Below are 22,885 nucleotides of genomic sequence, written 5' to 3' on the forward strand. Positions count from 1 at the left end.
GTCACCATCCTTATTTATAACCATTTGAATATGCACTTTTTGTGTGAATGTGGATAAACAAATATACCTATATATATATATTATACCTATATATATTATACATACATATATATATTATACCTATATATATTATACATATATATATATTATAGACTCATCTTAACTAATTAAAAGTTGCAGCAAGGAAGCACTATTTGGCCATAGGCTTATTTCTCTTTAAGGTCATATTTCAAATCCAAAAGGTAAATAAATAGTACTTTCTTTTTTACTATTATTTTACTATGTTTACATGGATTAAGATTGGATTCCTTGCAGAGGAATAGAATGGTACTATCTGGTACTGGTTTGGTTTCACAGAATGGTACTGTTTCAAGCATTATTACATTTGATCCATAGAATTTTCTTTTTGTTTCTGAGAACAAAAACATTAGCTTTCTAATGTTCAGATGTTTATTTTTCCTATGATTATCTCCACTTTGCAGAGGGGAAATCAGAGACTGTCTTCCCTCATCTCCATGTTGACATTTAATGACTAAGTCAGGATGGAACCAGGCTTCTTCTCCTCAAGAGCAGTGTTGTTTCCATATATAACATTCATTGCTATCAAATACAAAACAACATTCAAACAACTCGTGAAGCACAAAGTTTCACTTATCAACAGCTATAAATGGCCTGCAATCAAGTCATGCTGTGAGCAGAACAAAAACAAATGACATGCTTGAACCACATATACAGTGGAAAGTTATCTGTTCTCTCTTAATTGTGATGAGTATCATATGTTATTATTAATTTTAAGGCATAAGAATATAACCCAAAGCCTACAGTTTTCCAAACGGACTTTCTATAAACAGGCAAACAATACGTTATAAAATTTAGAGAAAATCTTAAAAACAAAATTATAAAATAACATTGAATTAGACTAATGGTGGAGTTGATTTTAAAGCATTTCCACCAGTTTATAAAAGCAAAGAACTTATTTTAATTACTTATTTGAAATTCCTCCGTATTCAATGTCATTTCAACCTTTTCTGTATTTGGACAATGTATTTTTTCCACTTTGCACATGGCTGCCTACATATTACAGAATCCGGTTATAAGATGCCTCATTATTACACAGACTAATATATATCATGAATTAAATCAGGTTCAGTTATAGGTTACAACTAACTACAATAAACTAATATGTCAGTGTATATCTCATATGTTAATCTGTTTCTCTTGCAATATTACTATTAAAAAGATGCTCCATGTAATATAGATATTCTAACAGATAGGATAGTCAAAACCTGTCCACAGGAAGAGAAATCATACATATGATAATATACACTTGTGTACAGAAAAATAAAAAAGTCTTAGAGTAATGTTTTTTCTAAATATAGGTTATAACCCATTAGTGGGTTATAAAATCAGTGTAATGAGTGGTAACCAGTATTTTAATTAAAAGGGGGAATAAAATGCAATAGAATAGAATAGAGGATATCAATGTGCACTGCACATAGTAAAGTTAGGTATCCTTTTGTGAAGGATACTGAAACATGTTCAGTATGCACGTGCAAATATTGTATCTGTGGAATGGATCATGAGGTAAAATGTCTTTCTTACTGTAGATATGGCCCATAATAGAGAAACACTTGCCTTAGCGAATTTCATCCCAAGGCAGAGAAAGAACTCTTGGATGACAAGATATTATTGAATAGCCATGAGACAATAAGTAAGAGAATGTAGGTTTCACCCTGGATGTCTGAGAACAACTAGGAGGAATTGAATCTGAAGGTCAAGAAATTTATACATGTTTTCACTCATAAGTGGAACAGGGAAAACTTAACAGAGGGCCATGGGGGAGGGAAAGGGGGAAAAATGGTGGGGGAGAGGGAGGGAGGCAAACCATGAGAGACTCTTGAATGCTGAGAACAAAGTGAGGGCTGATGGGGGACAGGAAGAGGGGAAGGGGGGTGACGGGCATGGAGGGGGGCACTTGTGGGGATGAGCACTGGGTGTTATATGGAAACCAACTTGACAATAAACTATGAAAGAAAAATAAATAAATAAATGAAGGTCAAGAGATTTAGGAGGAATTGTGTCTGACCTTTGCTCAAGTCTAAGTGAATAGGAGACTCATAGGAAAACTTCAAACTGCCAAAATTCTAGCTACACAAATATTCCATGTGGACGACCCAGGAAGAAGTAGTGCTTGGTCTGGGTTCATCGGTGATAGACAGGGAACGTATTCTAAGGAGATGTTGCTACAGAGCAAGCTTTCCAGTTGACAACCCTAGTTCACACAGTTTATGCCTGTTTAAAGGATCTAAACTTGAGGATAGGCCACGTCTTCAATCGAGACCCCTGATGTCTTTCAAAGAGAATGACCCAGGCCCATTCTTTTCATTGCTTCCTTGTGGTATATAGTCATCATATATAACTCTACTACCTCCTCCTCCACCACCACCACCACCACCACCAAAAAAAATAAAATAAAATAAAATAAAATAAAATAAAATAACAAAATTACCAGGGCTATCTTTGGATAAAATTTGAAAACAGGGAATTTTTGCCAACCTCCCCTTTGGTCTTCATCTTTCATCTCTGCATCCTTCTGCCCCTGATTCCACTCTGCCTCTGTCTCTCCCACAGCCTTTTTCCTAAGGCTTTTCTTTCATCTACTCATCTTGTAATCCTCAACTAAATGTCCTTCCTCGCTTAAATGAGAAATTGCTAAAGACATAAGATCTTTCTTCTCCCAGGGATACATGAGATGAAGCAACGCCTAAAAATGGAGGTAGGGTACCAGAGCAAGGAAGAAGAGCTCACAGGGAGAGGGGCTTCAACTTGCACAGATGTCCACACCCATTCACTCAGAAGCTGGGCTCATTAGTGATTAATGGTTTTGCTTGCTATTGGATTATGATCAGCACATACTTATGCCACAAGATATGCCTTGTTGTTGCTCTCTAGAAGTTGAAGCAGCTGCTTGCCTGGCGTGCTCATTCTTTAGAAATTGTTCGAGTAATCTACATAGAAGACAAACAAGTGGTACTTACTGCCTCCATCGACGGCTCAGTAAGGTATGGACCTTCATATTGTGAATTTAGGGTTTCGAGCATGACAAGTAAAGATTTTAAGCTACAGTTTAAATATATGCCCCAAATACAATCTTGATTGGATCATCAAAATAAATAAACACACAAACAAACAAAATGTGGCACACACAAAGGGCTTTGAAAAGACAGCCACTGGTTTGGAATTCTTTTCCATGGCCAAGGAGATGAGATGCCCTGCTCATCCATGTCAGCAGTTTATACTTTTTTTTTTAGCAGTTTATACTTTAAATACTTTAATAAATACTTTATAAATATAATATAAAAAAACAAATACTTTAATAAAAGTGTTTTTGGTGGACTTATGTCAAAACATTAAGCAAGATGGTTATTTCAGAGAGATAGACCCACGCCCATGGACAGTGTGATTGATTCTGCAAAGCCTACTTCTTTCCAATCACCTGGATAATGCTAAGGATACATACAAAAAAATGCTGAACAGACACACACACATATATTGCACATACAAAGAGAAAGGAAACATCATGACATTTCTTGAAACAAATTGCATATTAAACTGTCTCAAAATCATGGTAATGAATTTTCCTCTTAGGAGAATAAAGTCAGTTGAGATCGAGAGTGCTAGAGAGGCTTATAGTGTGCTGGAGAGTTTAAACATAGTGAAGGCAAAAAAGGAAGGAATATTTTACATTGTGTAAAAGCCCCTGTGTGAGCCTAGGGCTGATTTGGATCTTCACCTTGAAAGAAATAAACTCCAAAGGATTTTAAGTGAAGGACCAACATAATTTGACTTACATTTAAAAAAAATAATGTGTAGGGAATGGATTTCAGAGCAGCAAGGCAGGAGCAAAGAGACCAGTTGGAAGTCTGTGCTGAGTACAGGGGCCTGGACCAGGGCAGTGCAACAGTGCTGGAAGCAGTTAGTCTAGACCTGAGAATGATCCAGGAGGTAAAATCCAGGAGACATAAAATTTAACTGAAAGGGGAGGTAAGCAGTGGAGGTTAAGCATACCTCCTGCCATATACCACTCAGCGAACCCTGGGACCATCCATTAAGAGCGGAGGCACTAAAAGAAGAAAATACTTTGAATATGGAAAGATGAAGGTAAATCATTAGAAATGTTGAGTGAACGGTGAGTCTGGAAGGGTGTGAGGTCCTAACTGTGGTCAAACAGAGCTCTTCCTCTGCCAGAAAGGGAAAGTGTTATTTTATTCATAGGAACAATTAAAAACACGACATTTCATTATTATAGATGTTTTTCACAACTACGTCCCCTGGGTCTCTGTTCCAGTTTATTTTCAGCTACCTGTCGGCAGAAGTGCTAATTGGGGATTGTAATACACACACACACACACACAACACACACACACAACACATGTCACATGTGCACACACGTCTGTTATTATGACCATTTCCTGCTCAGAAATTTCTTTAATATTATTCCTTCAAGTGAATATCTCCCCAGATACTCAGCTCAGTAAAAGTAGCTCTATGAATAACTATCTCAGATACACATCCCTTTATAACTAAGCCATGTCCTTTTGCAAACAATGGCTGCCACTTTCTAAAAGGGTAGACAATTTTAACATTCTAAATCTTTCTTGTCAAAAAGATTATGCTATTATAATAGGAAAAAGTGTAATAAAGGCTTAACTCTTAGACAGAGGATACACGGGGCTAAGATATTTATCCAAGATCCAGGAAATCAGGCTGAGAGGGGGGATCAGTCATCTGGGAGAATTCCACATGCGGCAGGAAATGCCACAAAACAAGATCAGAAGCTGCTTTGGTCCTGGCCTAGAATAGAGTGAGTTTGGAGTTTTCCTGAAGATAGTCCTAACCCTCTAACTTCTGTTCTAGAAGGCCTGGTCCATTTCACTTTGGTGAAGGCTCTGGCAAGGCAGTGTAGGAAAATTAGAAAGTGTAAGGGATGTAAAATGTTCATGTTACATTCTTAGGACACTGTCAGGTGTGAGGAGTCCTTGATGGATACCTCTGCTCTGTATTCTCCTTAATGCCCTCCCCCTTAACCTGGGAAACCACTTGAATTTGGTGGAATTTACCCTTAGCTCATTTAGTGATCACTCCTTATGGGTGATGATGACTGCTACCATCATTTGTTACTCTGAGGTTGAAGTCAAGATATAAAAGCAAGGTCTTCCACATACTGTTTTATCTTTCCTTAAGATGCAGGGCACACACTCCTGCTAAGGATATTCTGCAGGGTTTTAAATCAAGTGGGCTAAGAATGATCTCATAGAGTGACCTGATGGTAAAATAATGTATATGGATAAGGAAGCACTTCTTTCACCACATTTCAGAACTCAGTTGTGAAAATTAGTATGGTTTTTCCATAACAGTAGGAGTTATGGATGGAGGTTGAGAGGAGTTTGTTAATAGTAAAAGCATCCTTTGGAAACTCCTCCCACAAGATCTACTAATGCTGATGCAGAGGTAGACTGCTGAGGCCTAATTCAACTAACATACTGTCAGCCAACATGGGTTCTGATCACACTGAAAGAGCAGTGTTATTCTGGGAAATATTTATTCCTTGTGTTCTGATTTTAATGAATAGGCATCATAAGTACAGATTCAAATTAACACTTCCCCAAAATTTTGTCTGTTAGAATTCTAATGGATAAAAGTTCTTATGCTATGATTGGCTCCATGTATTTAACAGGTATAGTCCCTGAATCAAGCTTAAAAAATCTCTAATGGACCAGTAAAAACCCATGTCAATGATCTAATAAACAGTAACTTTCACTGAATTCCCGTTACTTTCTTCTCCCTACCTTTGCCTTTCCTCAGGCTCTGGCATGCCTTCAATGGTCATTACTGTGGATATTTTGGACAGCGAAGAATGTTTGAAATATCACAAACAAGTGATTTCATTTTGCCATGTGATGTTAATGAATATCCCATAGAAATAAAAGAAGAAAACAAATTCACAGAGAAGAAGCAAAAATATGAATATCCTCTGGTATTTGACCAGCAAAAGTAAGACCATTTGGTTTCTCTTTAGATGAGCAGACAAGAATTAAACTCTTTTTTTTTTTAAGTTTATTTATTTATTTTGAGAAAGAGCACAAGCAGGGAAGGGGCAGAGAAAGGAGAGAGAGTCTCTCAAGCAGGCTCCGTGCTGCCAGCAAAGAGCCTGATGTGGGGCTCAAACTCATGACCTGAGCTGAAACCAAGAGTCAGACACTTAACTGACTGAGGCGCCCAAGCACCCCAAGAATTAAACTCTTTTGACACTGTGACACTGTGCTGGACATGGAGAATTCAAAAGTGAAAAGTCAAAGACTTTTCAATAACATTGCAGTCCAATGAAGGTGGGAAACATGTAAACAAAAAGCTACAATTCAGTATAATAGTACTTCTAGGAAAATGTAATTCTTAAGATAATCACAGAGGAGTAAGGTAGATATGTCTACTTAAATCCTGTGTAAGTAAAAGCACTAAATAATGAAAGACTATGATGTAGTTTTTCAAGACTAGGGAATCCAGTGAGTAAGTAAGGAAGACATGGTGGAAAATAAAGCAAGAATGTTTTATAGAGACCAAATCATAATGGGCTTTTCTTATGGGCCAACATAGGATTTTAAACTTTACAGAAATCATAGTGACAGAATACAGGAGAGAAAAAACATGTCTGAAGAAAAGGGGAGTGCTTTTGGTTTTGGACAAGTATAAGTCTAGATGCTTGGGGACATCCAAGTGGAGATATTTAATGAGCATTGAGATAATCCTGTCTGGATGTTGAAAAGGAAGCCACATGCACGTGGTATGATGGCAAGTAGTAGTGAGGACACATTTGTAGAATGTGGCAGTGAAGTCACATAGGACAATAGAAAAGTAAACACTGGATTGGCATTATTTCAGCTGATGGCCCTGGAGAGGGTAATTTCAATGGAGTGATGGGGTAAAAATCACATGGTAGTGCTTGAGAAATAAATAGGAGATGTAAGGTGAGATAGAATATATTACTTTGTAAGGAAGTCAGATAGCTCTAATGTTGAACAAGAGTTTGGTTCATGGGTATGCTTGTGTCTCAGGAATACCTGAGCACTGCTTAAATTTTTTTTTAATGTTTTATTTATTTCTGAGAGAGAGGGAGAAAGAGAGAGAGAGAGAGAGAGAGAGACAGCGTGAGCAAGGGAGGGTCAGAGAGAGAGAAGGAGATACAGAATCTGAAACAGGCTCCAGGCTCTGATCTGGCTGTCAGCACAGAGCCCGAGGTGGGGCTCGAACCCACGAACCATGAGATCATGACCTTAGCTGAAGTCGGACGTTCAACCAACTGAGCCACCCAGGCGCCCCACCTGAGCACTGCTTAAAGGCTTAGAGGAGGACAGTTCTCCATCAGGGAACAGAGTGATGGCAAAAGGTGTTTTGTGCTTTTGTGACATTCAGTCCTGGTTTTGATGTGGTTGGATCTTTGTCATTATGGAAACAATTGGTGCTTAATTGAGCTCAACATCAGCAAAACATGGTGGATGTCCTCAGGGAGCCAGATCTCCCTGGACTGGTAACATGGAGCAGACCAGAACTGGGGGAACTGACCAGATGACTCAAAAGAACAACCGGAGGGGATTGTCTAAAATAAAGCCCTTTAGGGATATCCTACGTGGGTCAAAGCTGGAGAGGCTCCATGCCATCATCTAGTCCAACAGTAGGTAGAAGAAATAGGAACCGAAGCTAAGAGTCACAGGCCACACAGGAGCAATTTGAGAAAATCAACAAGGGTTCCAAGTGACTGCCAAGACTCCACTGAAGGGTTCAAGTCTTGCCTTCGCTGGCCAGCAAGAGCTCTGGAGAAGACATCTTGCCAAAACGTGAGAGGTGGTGTAGTAGAGCCAAAACTCATCAAGATATGGTAAAATTTCCCACACAAAGTTGATCACTGGGTATTTGCTGGGCCTTGAACATCCATTTATCTTAGTACTCAAAATAGTATGTTCTAATTTAGTAATATGCATCTCCTTCACTAGCTCTGTGAGTTCCTTGAGGATTAAGACCCTGTTTTACACATCTTTATATACCCAGTTCTTAGCTTAAAGATTAGCACATAACGGGCACTCAAAAAGTATTTGAGTGAATAAAGAATGACTAATTAAGTGCAGAGGTAGCATCCTTAGTACTGGTGCCATTAAAGCCAGAGAATTTGGGATGCAGAGAAAGAAATGTAACGGATGTAGCAAGCAAGGAACACAACGACGTGGTTATATGCTAACAGTTTTTCTTGTATCTTTTTACACAGATGGAGAAAAATGAGTTCAATGTCTTTGCTTTTCAAACGCACACCTCCCAAAGCCTTTGAAGTGGATCATGATTTTAAGTTTTTCAAGTCTCTTTCTTCTCCCAAGGTAGCCTTAAAACAAACAAGTGAACAAAAAAAAGATAAAGCACTTTGCTTTGGTTTTCCTGAATTTAGATCTCTCTGGTACATGAGTTTTCTATTACTGCTGTTACAAATTACTACCAGCTTGGTGGCTTAAACAATATAAATTAATTATCTTACAGTTCTATATGTCAGAAGTCTGACCTGGGTCTTATTGATCTAAAATTAAGGTGTTGCCAAAGCTATGTTCCGTTTCTGGAGTCTAGGGGAGAATTTCAATGCTTTAGTTTGGGGCCTTCATCTTCAAAGCCAGACATGTTTCTTCTCCTCGACTACCTTCCTGTGGTCATATGTCTGTGACCCCATGGAAAAGTTTCTCTGCTTTTAAGGATGCCTGGGATTAGACTGGGCCCACTTGACTAATCCACCTCCAGGTTCCAGACCTAAATCATATCTGCAAAGTCCCTTTTGTCATGTGAGGCAATGAAATCACAGGTTGGGGGTGGGGGAAAGAGAGTGGGGACATCTTTCGTTGCCATGATTCTGCCTCTCACAGACTGACATATTTTTCTTCAGTGCAGAAGTAGGAGAGAAATGGGCCCTGCTATTCATTCTATTTCCAATATTTGTAAAGAGGGGATATAGCATGAGTCTTTAGGCTAATGTGTGGTATTAATTGAAATCGATTTCTTCAGGATCTTCCACACAATAAACCAAACTTAAGCTTTCTAAACTTACCTTCTGTTGCCAACCTCCCATTGCCCCACCCTCTACAAATAAGGCTGGTTGTTATTTCCTGAGCACTCCTGACTTCTGTCCCAACAGTTCACCTGGGCTGTCCTTACCACATCGTAACCTTTCTGTCTGTCAAGCCCATCCCACCTTTGTAATTGACAAAGGATCAGCATTCAGAATAGAAAAAGAACTCCTAAAAATCAATAAGAAAAAAAAAGTTCAATTTTTTAAAAATGGTCAAATACTCAAATAGATACATCATAGAAGGAAAAAAACATTTGCCAATAAGCACATGATGAGATGCTCATGAGTAAACATGGAAATTCACATCAATAGTATTCTGAGATACCAATTTACACTCAGCAGATTGGCAAATATCAGAAAGTCTGACAATATCAAGGGTCAGTGTGCATTTGGCACAATCAGAACACTAATCTGCGGGAAGAAGTAGTGTAAATTGGTAGAACCACTTTGGAAAACAATATGGCGCTATCTAGCAAACCTGAAAATAGGTATAGCATCCTAGATATATATCTTTGGGAAATGCTTAAATCATGGTTAGAAGGCAGGTACAAGAATGCTCAGAGCGGTACTGTTTGTAATAGAAAAACCTGAAAGCAGCCTAAATTCTTGTGAACATTATAATCAGAACACAATTATGGCATATCTATAAATTGGAATACTACAGAGGAGTGAACATAAATGGACCAAAACGTTCATGTATATGGATAATTGTTTGACACATGCTATTGAATGGGAAAAGTTTTGCTTAATAATATACACATAATTATTTCATGTATATAAAAGTCAAGAAGAGGCCAAACTAAATAAAATATTGTTTGGGCAAAAATTCACGTAAAGTAAAACTATATAAAAGAAAGCAAGAGAATTAAAAGCACAATATTCAGGACAGTCATTACATTTTAAAGGCAGAGGAAAAGGACTCAGAACCTCAAAGCTGAGGGAATTGTTTCAATACATAAAACAGAGCAGTGGGTCCATGGATGTTCATTATGTCATTATTCTTTCACATCATCAACTTCATATTTGATAAATACTTAATATTTTCCAAATGAAGTGGTTTTCCTAAGCCCTGCCTTTCTGTCCACATGGAGCTCAGCCGCTCCCAGAAGGCAGGGCACTGGGGGGAAGGACAGCATGGCGAGTGGGAAAGACAGGTTTAATCTTAAATAAATTATTTTATCTCTTGACTCACCTGCAAACCCTTTGACGTGTTGTGGCAGGAGGATTAAATGTGAAGATGCATACAATTATGTCATAGATTCTCAATAAATGTTCATGCCACATTCTCCAGCAATCCTGATCTCTCCCTGCTTTGTGCTTTATAGTGTATTCATTACCATATTCTCCAGTCAATCACAGTATTTGTGTACTTACCTTTACTTCCCACCCACCACTGAGTCCTAAGTTCTTTATGGCCAAAGACCTGTGCATAGCATGTAACTCAATAGGATTGAATAGGATTGAAATGGTACAACCTAAAAATAAAGATTGGTATGTACTTTTAATATTCTCTTCCAATTTGAAGATAAGAAATATTTTTGAGTAATTTAACTGAAACATTAACTATATTTTGGGGAAATCTTTAGCAAAGTTTTAAACGTCTTGAAACAATTAAATGCCCCCAAAGATTGCCTACCCCTTAGCACACCTTTATCTTCTCAACTGATTGGTAAAATAATGAAACTTTAATGCTAAAGTTGAATTAAAGCACCCTTTTCTTGGGAATCTCTGAATTCTACCAGAATCTTGTTTTACCCATTCCTTTTCTTTCTCAATTGTATAAAATGTATTCATTCACTTCTTTTTGACATATTGTTATCAGTAATAATAATACAGTGATAGTAAATCTTACTTTTGAGTAGTACCCCCCATCTGCGTTATTTCATTTGATCCTCATAAATAATTAACAGGGAAAGAACTTGCCCAAGATCATGCAGCTAATAAGCACCAGAGTCAGGATTTGAACCCTGATAGAATGTGCCCACTGCACTAACCATCCACTTCTGTGTTTTGCAGATTCGAAGACATGCCTTAGAAGGATTCCTGGCAGAAAACAGAGAGGCAGGAATTGTTTTCGGCTCTCTTCCTATATATAGGGTGAGTTGGAGGCTTCTGGGACTAGAGTAGTCAGAAAACAAGGAATCTGACGTCTCATTCCTGACCCTGGGCTACCCAACAAGGCTGAAGAAAATCACGTAACCAAGCAGATTGACGCTTCTATGAGCATGCTCTGTCCAATCCCAAAGAAGTCTCCAGTTCTAGGTGCCCGTGGCCTTGACCATTTCTCTCTGCCATTTCCCATTAAACAACACTACAGGAAACTATTTCAGACCTTAACTTGGATCTTCATCACCTACAGGATAAAATCCAAATACCTTTAGCCTGGCATACAAACCCCTCATAATCTCTCCTCTGCCTGAACTGTATGATTTCATTTTCTACCACATTTTCCCATGTACCTTACACTCCAGCTGTGCCAAATTACTCACCATTCCTTATGCACCACCACTCTGCCCTCTTCTGTGACTTTGCCTGTGTTGTCCATTGGCCCAGAATTCATCCTCTGCCCAGAATTTTCTCCTCCTTACTCACTCTCCTCCAGTCTCCACTAGGGATAACCTCTGTTAAATTAAAGAACTAATTGAACCAAGAATAATAAACTGAAGAAGAGATACTTCAGCTTAACCTTAACTTATTATTTCACAAAATGTTATTTCTCTTCCCTAAGAACATGTTCCCTGTAATAGGACCAAACACTTAAGCTACAGATGATGCTAAGGATGAAATATCAAGAAGCCATAGTGGGTATCTAGGAAGGAGGGGTATATTTTAAAGCAGTTGGACCTTTCATTCCCTATTTCCCTCCCCCCCCCCATTTCACATTACAGGAGTAATCACCTTAAATATGTCTTACTAAACCTTTACTTATGACTTCTAGGTACCAAGCCCCACTAGCCTCAGATTTCTTCCACTCATTGGTTCAGAAGCACAAAGGGAATATTCAGATGTCATTCCAGGAAAAAAGAAGGGAGGTCACTTTCATGATAAGGTTAGTACTTAGAATTCCCTAGCATATCCCATTTATGTCTGGATTGTTAACTATTTCTTTGTTCCCAGAGACAAAGAAATGCATTCAGTGAAATAGAAATCATGAATTTGCTGGACAGAAAGAAAAATTAAACAGGACCTCTGAACCTGACAAATAAAAATTTCCAGAGCTAATTTAAGAATTAGATTCACTGCCTAGTTTTGAAAGCTGGGCAATGTGACATAACACGTCTGAGGGTTGTATAAGCATCCTTCTTCTGAATGTTATGGTACCTACAGCACAGAGCCATTAAATCAGTAAGTCTCTGGCTCACCAGCCAGGTCAAGAAGATTTTTGTTAATTAATAATAGGCATAGCTAACATATAATGACTTACAGTTTATGTAGTACTTTTAGAAATGATTCCCCTCATTTTCACAACTACAAAAAATTGTTATACCCATCTTAAAATTGGGAAAAGGTAGAGCCTAACCAGAGGGTAAGTCACTTGCCAAAGATCACATAAGAAATAAGTGATAAGCTGAGATCTACTTGTGACTCCAAATTTCATGCTCATCCTATTAAACCCTACAGCCTAGAAAATCCAAATGCTGTCACTCTTCTACTAGTTCTAGGAAGCTTGAATGGGCGTAACTTAACCTGTGGCCATTCATTTCATCTTTAAAATAAAATAGATGAAATGTGGGGCTCCTGGGTGGCTCAGTTGGTTAAACACCCAACTCATATATCAGTTCAGGTCTTGATCTCAGGGTTCATGAGTTCTAGCCCAGCACTGGACTCTATACTGATAGCACAGTCTTCTTGGAATTCTCTCTCTCTGCCCTTCCCCTGTGCATGCCCTCTGTCTCTCAAAATAAATAAATAAACTTTAAAAAATGGATCAAACCTTAAGAGGAAGGTCTAACATATGGTACTTCTTGTAAGCCTCATTCCATGATGTCATACTAAAAACAGAAAGGAGATGGTTCATCTTGTTTGTGCCTAATGGAATAAAAGATAAAAATCATAACTCCCAGAACAAAATGCTTTATTTAATTATATGGAAATCTTGACCATTATTTTGTTAGCTTATGTACTAAATGATTCCTGTTAATCATCAGCTCTACCAATTATTTGAATATGAATTTTTGGCAGTAGAAGAGCTTTCTATAACATAATATAACTTACTTTTAATTGTTTAAAGTAGTGGATGAAACACTGTGATATAAAATAATCCACGACTAACGGGTAACCAAAAGAGTGTTTGTTTAGGGATTTATAATTTATATATTTTATGCTTGCATTTCCATTCTTATTTGTTTTGCCTCATCTGATATTAAATATACTTTGCATTCCTTAAGTACAAACTAAGTGACAGAAAGAAGGCAGCTAAATATGTCTTAAATACCAGGAGGAAGACAAAAATGGAATAAAAATTAGTCATGGTTAATCTACATAATGAATAATCTACACTTAGGTAATCAGAAATTTATATGATTAATTTTATCAAAGATCATGAAATATGATAAATTATTTCTCCAAATACAATAATATATCTATTGTTTTAATAGATTCCAAAATTTTATTTTCTCTTAATAAAGAGAATAAAGCTTTCTTTCACCCTGAGAAATCACTAACTACAGAAGAAGGGCAAAGGGAGTGGATATCTCCATTTGCTTACAGAAAAGGGACCACAAAACTATAATTAAAAATTCCCTTTCTGGTATAATGTACAAAAGAGTTAAGTGTGGTCAGGGGTTAAAATTTGTTTCCAAAATATATTAGGTCCTTTTCAGAAAATTGTTCACTTAGCAAGATGACAATAAAATCTGGAAACGGGTATAGATTAGAGAATCATGGGGCATCTGGGTGACTCAGTCCATCAAGCACCTGACTCTTGATTTCAGCTCAGGTCATGATCTCACAGTTTGTGGGTTCAAGCCCCTAATTGGGTTTTGTGCTAGAGGACAGCCTGCTTGGGATTCTCTCTTCCTCTCTACTCCTGCCCCACTTCTACTCTCTATCTCTCAAAATAAATAAACTTAAAATAAAAAGAGAGAGAGAATCACCATGTTGATTGTCTGAAATTTTAAAAAACCATACTGCTTAAGTGGGGAAAATAGTGGAAGAAGTCAAATCAATAAATACCCACCAAATGCCTATTTTCATAAAAAAACACTTCCAAGAAGCTGGGCATAACATTACTTCAGAAAATTTAGTGTTCAAATTCCAGTTTTGTGAAACAAACATGTGCAGAATATCTTGAAATACCTATTATGCGCCCTGCACTGTTCTGGGCACTGAGAAGCCATTCATAGTTCAAGGAGCTCACAGTATAGAGGAGAGAAAGGTCTCTGAGAAAATAGTCCAAAAACAGTTATCTTAATCTCTTTAACTGATTATTTTTAAATAGTAGAAATGCTGATTCCAATTATTAATGTCTTTAAGTAGCTTGTAAATCCCTTTAGAATTAAATGGCTTATAAAATATTAACCACAGCACAGGATAGCATACATCAAAGCCAAAGTTTATACAGTGCACCTTAGAACAACTCAGGTTTGAATACAAGGGTCCGCTTCCGTGCAGATTTTTTCAATAATTACAGTATTTTCTCTCCCTGATGATGTTCTCAATAAATATACAGTCCAGCATACTTTCTCTTCCTGATGATTTTCTTAATACTATTTTCTTTTCTGTAGCTTCCTTTGTTATAAGAATATGGTACATGTGCTAATCCACTGTGTATGTCACTGGTGAGGCTTCCATTCCATAATAGGCTGTTAGTAGTTAAGTATGGGGGGGGGGGTCAAAAGTTATACATGGATTTTTCTATTGCATGGTGGGGGCTCCTCCAGGGTCAACTGTAGCTCCTTTTCAGTTTAGCTGTGGGAAGAGAGTGGGAGAACAGGAACTTTATGACATGTGATCCATTTACACAATTGTGGAAGCATATCCAGTAATAGAAAAATGCTTAAGTGAAAGATATAGAAGAATGCAAATATATGCATAAAATAAATTAATTATAAAACCCCAAACAAACACTCTTTTGACTACCAGTTTTGGATTATTCATACATCTGTGTTTCATTCATTACTTAAAACAATGAAAAAATATATATGATAGCATACTTTATAACTTTTCAAAGAATAACAGAAAAACACTCGTAATTTTATTTCAGGTGAAAGGGAATATAAACCATAACTGAGTGCTACTGCTAGTGATAATAGCTAAAATTAGTGTTTATATTAGCATGCCAGGTACAAACCTTCAGGTCTTTCACTGAATCTTTATAACAATGAGGGAGTTAGGATTATCACCCCCATTTGATATTCAAGAACACTGAAGCACAAGAGGATAAGTAATTTATTTAAGATTCCAAACGAAGTAAATAGTAGAGCTGGAATCTAAACCCAGCAGGTCAACTTCAGAGCCCGGACACTTAAACACAATGCAATGTAATTGAAGGGGTCAGGAAGATGTTTGGCGTCTCCGGGTTGGATAACCAGATATGCAGATAATGAACATGAAGAACTCTCCCTTCCCATAACTCTCTGTGCCCTCGCCCTGCTTGATTTTTTCTTCACAGCTCCTATCATTACCTGACATCACATTTCATAAAAGTTCATTTATTTTAATAGTTCTCCCTGACTAGAACATAAGATCCATGAAGGCAGGCACTTTGGCTCATTCTCTATTGGAATTCCAGGGCTTAGAACAGACACCTATGTCACATACACACACACACACACACTATTTGCTGAATGAAAGAATGAAGGAAATCAAGAAGGAGGGGAGAGACCAGGATGAAGTTGGAGAAAATAATGATAGAAAATTAGAGAAATAACATTATTGCAGTTTGGGAAATTGCTCCAGTTAGTTAGCAGATTGATGTGGAGAATTAAGTTTCCCACCTTGTGTTTCAGACAGAAGTGGTCAGGTGACCTGTGAGTGTTCAAGCCTGAAAGATCTTTAGACGCTTGAATTTTGACCTTGGAGGTCTCTCTGTTTTTTTCTTTACTTAAAATTTTCTGTGTTCCTCTCCTTTCTTCCTTCTTTCTTTCTTCCCCATAATAGAGTATAAAATCAAATTTATGTGTACTGTACATATTAGCTGAATATTACTGACAAAATTAGATACTTCTTGTTCTGAATTTTTAAACCAAATGAATTTAGCTTTCTATATTTATGTCTTCCAAAACTATCCAACTCAAAGCCTTTCATTTTTCATTTGTGGGATCATCACTGGATTTTATTTTCTTCTAAGTCAATGGACTCTGACGATATTCATATACAATCTCTCCATGCCTGACAACAACATAGCAAGCTTCTGTAATTGGCTTTGTTTTCATCAAACCCTTGCAGATTGGGCAGTTGAGTCCCAGAATACGTAACTGCCCAGTCAAGTAGTTAGTCTGCTTCTGCTCTTCCACCATACCCTTCTGGAACCCCACCTCCAATTTTGTTTTGTTTTGTTTTTGAGAGAGGAGTGTGTGCATGCACACAAGCACTTGAGCAAGTGGGGGAGCGGCCAAAGGAGAAGGGGAGAGAGAGAGAATCCTAAGCAGGTCCACACCCGGTACAGAGCCCAACTTGGGGCTCAATCTCACCATGAGATCATGACCTGAACAGAAATCAAAAGTCTGACACTTAACCTACTGAACAACCCAGGCACCCCCACCTCCAGATTTTAACACATCTTTACCCTGGAGGCATACAGGATAGTTAAGCAAATAACTACTCTCTTACTAGGAGGATTAAAATCTCTACATAAATTAGTGGTGCAACTTGACTCTAGAAAATTGTATTTATCATATAATGCCAGTTACTAACTGACATCCATTTATTTCACAGAGTCAACGGAAGAGAAGTCTGAAAAGAAATTTGGTCCCACAAATAAATCTGGCTTCTTCCTTCTTCCCAACCATCAACAACTGAAGAGAATAAAATCAGATGTGGCTGCAGTGGCCTGAGCTTCATGAATGATACTCCAGTCTTTATTTCAGGATGAAAAGTCGAATATCCCAGACACTGTCACCCATATCTGTATCCTCAGGCCATCCATCAATGAAGAAGATTGCTCATGGAGCCTAGGTGGCCTCAGCTCTAAACAAGGAAGCAGCAAGCAGCCAGTTAGCCAATTTCTTTCATACATGGAAATCCACTTAATGAATAGGGAATGTTTCTTGCTTACTGTCAGCAGCATGACACATAAAGAAACAAAGAGTCAATAGCATAAGTAGATTGAAAATAATATGGTTATCAGTGATCAGCTTTTCACCTCTCCCCCCTTGTTCACCCTAATTCATAACCAGAATTATCAGAATTTGTGTCATCCTATGTGTTATATTAAAAAAAATATTAAAAAGAAAAATGTGCCAGTCAAGTCTCTAGCTCTTTATTTCGTTCATTTAGGGAAATGTCCTATGGAAGAAAATGTTTAGAGTTTTGCAGATAAAGTTAAAAGCTATTTACATTTAGTCTAGAAATGACTCTAGATAAAAAGAATTATCTGGAGTTCTGAAGGAAAGAGGGAATCCACAGAAGCAGACAGCGAGGTCCAAGTGATCTTCAAACCACACAGGGCGGGGCAGTTCCCTTACTGGGAGAACATTTGGTAGAGGCTGTGTGGCCTCCCCACAGGTAAAGGTCCCAGTGGACCCTGGAGAACAGTCACATTCCCTGCTGTTGGACGTTAAGGGTGAAGCCTGGTGCCGGATGTGTGTTGTGATTTATCATAATCCCTGATTTTTTTCTTTCTGTATTCAAAAATAAGAAAAGGAAAGAAAAATTAAAAATTTGAATAAATGGAGCAGTGAACAGAATGAAATACTATTGAAATTACATCCCATTTCCCCTAGAAGTCAAACTGTGAAGTACTTTATGGTTCATAAACTAAGCAGGCGGAGAGGCTTGTGCTGTTCCTCTAAAGCATGGTTGGCCCAGTTGGATAGGGTTTAGTGTAACAGCGTCTTCTCCAGTCATTGGTGCTCCCAGGAGATGAGGAGAGAGAAAAGAGGGTAGAGGGTTTATGTGAGTGAATCATAGCAGAAAACTTTCCCAACCTGGGGAAATACACAGACATCAAAATCTAGGAGGAAGAGAGAACTCCTATTAGACTCAACCGAAGCCGACTGTCAACAAGGCATATCATAGTCAAATTCACAAAATATCCAGGCAAAGAAAGAATCATAAAAGCAGCAAGGGAAAAATGTCCTTAACTTACAAGGAAAGATACATCACAGCAGACCTATCCAAAGAAACTTGGCAGGCCAGAAAGGAGTGGTAGGATATATTCAATGTGCTGAATCAGAAAAGTANAGCAATTGTGGGATTAAGCCCTGCATCTGGCTCCATACTGAGTGTAAAACCTGCTTGGGATTCTCTCTCCCTCACTCTCTGCCCCTTCTCCACTTGCACTCTCCTGTCTCTCTCAAAAAAAAATTAAATGTTTTTTAAAAAAATAGAATAACTGCTTTGCTCAACTGGAGGTAAAACACAAGATTTGGAATTTCAGCAGAGAATGAGACTTTGCTGATAAGAGCCAAATAGAAATTCTAGAACCAAAAAACACAATTACCAAAATTTAAAACTCACTCAAAAAGGTCATAATGACAGAGTAGGTCAACTAAAGAGAACATTAGTGAGCTGAAAAATAGCTGGTAGGTATACAGGTATTTGTTAGATAATCCTTGCAAATTCTGAGTATTCAAAATTTTCCCACAATAAAATGAGGAAGGGAAAAGAAATCTAATGGGGAAATTAGTAAAACACTTAAGAGATAAATTAAGCCTCATCTACACGCAAAGGTATATTTATGTCTATGGTATTGAAGACTCAATTTTAGGGATGCCTGGGTGGCTCAGTCGGTTAGGCATCCGACTTTGCCTTAGGTCATGATCTCATGGTTCGTGGGTTCGAGCCGCGTCGGGCTCTGTGCTGACAGCTCAGACACAGCCTGCTTCCAATTCTGTGTCTCCCTCTCTCTCTGACCCTCCCTTGCTCATGCTGTATCTCTCTCTCAGAAATAAATAAAACATTTAAAGCAATAATAAAAAATGAAGACTCAGTTTTACAAAGCCATCAATATTCTGTAGGTTAATCATCTATTGTTGCATTAAAAAAAAAAAACGAGTGGCTTAAAACAATTATTTTATCTGCTCATCATTCTGTGGGGCAGTAATGTGAGCTGGGCCCAGCTGAGCACTTCTGTTCTCACCTGGTGTCAGTCACTGCAGTGAGAGGCCGGATGGTCTAAGATGGCGCCCTCACACATCTCATGTTGAAGCCAACTCTTTGCTAGACCTCTTGCTGTATGTGGTCTCTCATCCCCACTGATGCCAGGCCAGAATTCTTCATAGGACAGTCAGTCTCAGGATTTTAAGAGGATGAGACAAAAAGCTACAAGATCTCTGGAAACCTAGGTTAAGGATTCCCAGAATTAAGTTACAAAGCAAACCACAATTCTGGGGGGTAAGGGAGTGGAGAAATAGTCAAATTACAAAGGGGTAGACATGTAAAAATAGGAAAAATGTGTGTTTATTTCTTTGGTGATCTACTACATTCACCAAACTGATCTTTAAATTTAATGCCATCTCAATCAAAATCTCTACATTAATTTTTTTTTAATTTAGGGACACCAGCTGGCTGCATCTCCTNTATCCAAAGAAACTTGGCAGGCCAGAAAGGAGTGGTAGGATATATTCAATGTGCTGAATCAGAAAAGTATGCAGCCAAGAATTCTTTATCCAGCAAGGCTGTCGTTTAATATAGAAGGAGAAATAAAAAGTTACCCAGAAAAACAAAAACTAAAGGAGTTTGTGACCACTAAACCAGCCCTGCAAGATATTTTAAGAGGGAATCTCTGAGGGGAGAAGTCGGGGGTTGGGGGGGAAGATCAAAAGCAACAAAGACTAAAAAGGACCAGAGACCACCACCAGAAGCTCCAACTCTACAGGCAACACAATGGCAATAAATTCATATCTTTAAGTACTCACTCTAAATGTCAATGGACTAAACGCGCCAATCAAAAGAGATANCCTCTCACTGCTCCTCCCCCCTTCAAAATAAATAAACATTTAACAAAGTAAATTGACAAGCTTTTCAAAGCTCTATTTAAGAATATAAAAAAGGGTCAAGAATAACCAAGGGTGTAAAGAATAATTTTCCTTGAAAGATCAAAGAGTACAAAATTGCTTGGCCATTATCAAGACTTATTATAAAGGTCTAGTAATTAAGACTGAGTGGTATTGGCACAAGAATAGACAAAGGGACCAATGTAACGAAGTAAGAGCACAGAAAACAACTCTCACATATCAAGACATTTGCTTTGTGGCATAAGCAGCTCTACAGCACAGTCCAAAGAGGTTATCTCTCCTTTTAGTGGTCCTGGGAGAATTAGGTGTCTGCACTGAAAAACATGAAAAATGACCTCTATTTCACAGCATGAATAGAAATTAGTATCATGTGATTATAATTCCAAGAATGAAAGGCAAATATAAAGTGATTTTAGAATTAAACAATGGATACTTTGTTCATGAGCTAGGACTAGGGAAACAATTCTTTTCCTTATTTCTTTTTAAAAAATTTTAATGTTTATTTTTATTTATTTTTGAAAGAGAGACACAGAGCACGAGTGGGGAAGAGGCAGAAAGGGAGGGAGACACAGAATCTGAAGCACACTCCAGGCTCTGAGCCATCAGCACAGAACCCATTGTGGTGCTCGAACCCATGAACTGCAAGATCATGACCCAAGCCAAAGTCGGACACTTCAATGACTAATCGACCCAGATGCCCCAACGGTTCTCAGGTAGTATACAAAAGTGCCTGAACACACACACACACACAAAAGGACTGGCAAATTGAACTACATTAAAATTTAAAATTCCAGTTCATCAAAAATACTATCAAGAAAGTAAAACTGGAAGCCACAGAATGGATGAGATTTGCATCATATGTAACTAAGATAGGAATTTCATCCAGAATATATGAAGAAGTCCAACAAATCAATATGAAAAATACAGACAATCCAGTAGAATAGGCAAAAGACACTTCATAAGAGAGGATATCCCGATGGCCAATACACGTGTGACAAGGTGCACAATCTCCGTAGTAATTAATATAATGCTAACCAAAACCATATCAGGTACCTCTGCATAAGCCCCAAAATGACTAAAATTAAAACTAACAATGCCGAGTATTGACAAAGATACAGAACAGCAGGAACTCTTACATGCTTCTGGGGGGNCTAAATGTCAATGGACTAAACGCGCCAATCAAAAGAGATAGGGTAACAGAATGGATAAGAAAATAAGATCCTTCTATATGCTGTTACAAGAGACCCATTTGAGATCTAAATACACCTTCAGATTGGAAGTAAGGGGACCGAAAACTATCATGCTAATGATCACCAAAAGAGAGCCAGAGTAGCCATACTTATATCAGACAATCTAAATTTAAAAATAAAGAATGTAACAAGAGATGAAGAAGGACATTATATCACAATTAAGGGGTCTAGCCACCAAGAAGATCTAACAATTGTAAACATTTATGCTCCAAACATGAGAGCACCCAAATATATAAATCAATTAACCACAAACATACAGAAACTCATTGATAATANAAGATACAGAACAGCAGGAACTCTTACATGCTTCTGGGGGGAAGGATGTGTAAATTGGTCCAGTCACTTCAGAAAACAATTTGATATCTGTCTACATTGAACAAATACACATTCCCTGACTCACCAATTCTATCCTAGGTCTGTACACCCAACAGAAATATGTGTACATGTAAAAGAATGATCACAGCCTTATTACTTACAATTTCCCCAAATTGGAAACAACCCACGTGTTTTTCATGGTGGAATAGATAAATAAATTTTCAAAGATATTCATATAATAGAACACAATAAGAAGGTATAAANCAAACATGAGAGCACCCAAATATATAAATCAATTAACCACAAACATACAGAAACTCATTGATAATACCATGATAGGAGGGGACTTCAACACCCCACTTACAGCAATGGACGGATCATCTAAATAGAAAATCAACAAGGAAACAATGGCTTTGAATGACACACTGGACTGGATGTACTTAACAGATATATTCAGAACATTTCATCCTAAAAAAGTAGAATACACATTCTTCTGAAGTGCACACAGAACATTCTCCAGAATAGATCACATACGGGGACACAAATCAGCCCTCAACAAGTACAAAAAGACAGAGATCAGACGATGCATAGTTTCAGACCACAACACTATGAAATTCGAAATCAACCACAAGAAAAAATTTGGAAAGACAAGAAATACTTGAAGACTGAAGAACATCCTGCCAAAGAATGAATGGGCTAACCAAGAAGTTAAAGAGGAAATTAAAAAGTACATGGAAGCCAATGAAAATGATGACACCACAGCCCGAAACCTCTGGGACACAGCAATAGCGGTCATAAGAGGGAAGTATATAGCAATGCACGCCTTCCTAAAGAAGGAAGAATGGTCTCAGATACACAACCTAACCTTACACCTTAAAGAGCTGGAAAAACAACAGCAAATAAAACCCAAAACCAGCAGAAGACAGGAAATAATAAATATTAGAGCAGAAATCAATACTATCAAAACAAAACAAAACACAACAACAACTACAACAAAAGCAGTAGAAGAGATCAATGAAACCAGGAGCTGGTTCTTTGAAAGA

General features: G+C 37.8%; 1 protein-coding gene across 1 annotated transcript in view; it reads left to right on the top strand.

The window, feature by feature from the left end:
- WDR64 (WD repeat domain 64) overlaps positions 1-17,145 on the top strand; it is a 127,574-nt gene extending 110,429 nt beyond the window's left edge. The window contains exons 23-28 of the mRNA XM_077761755.1: positions 2,953-3,062; positions 5,866-6,054; positions 8,318-8,423; positions 11,174-11,254; positions 12,096-12,206; positions 17,036-17,145. Coding sequence (XP_077617881.1) covers positions 2,953-3,062; positions 5,866-6,054; positions 8,318-8,423; positions 11,174-11,254; positions 12,096-12,206; positions 17,036-17,119 — 681 coding nt within the window. The 3' untranslated portion in view covers positions 17,120-17,145. The remainder of the gene's footprint in view (positions 1-2,952; positions 3,063-5,865; positions 6,055-8,317; positions 8,424-11,173; positions 11,255-12,095; positions 12,207-17,035) is intronic.
- The last annotated feature ends 5,740 nt before the right edge of the window (positions 17,146-22,885 follow it).

Source organism: Crocuta crocuta, unplaced genomic scaffold (assembly GCF_008692635.1).
Source record: "Crocuta crocuta isolate KB4526 unplaced genomic scaffold, BGI_CrCroc_1.0 scaffold243, whole genome shotgun sequence".
In the NCBI taxonomy this organism is placed as follows: Eukaryota; Metazoa; Chordata; class Mammalia; order Carnivora; family Hyaenidae; genus Crocuta; species Crocuta crocuta.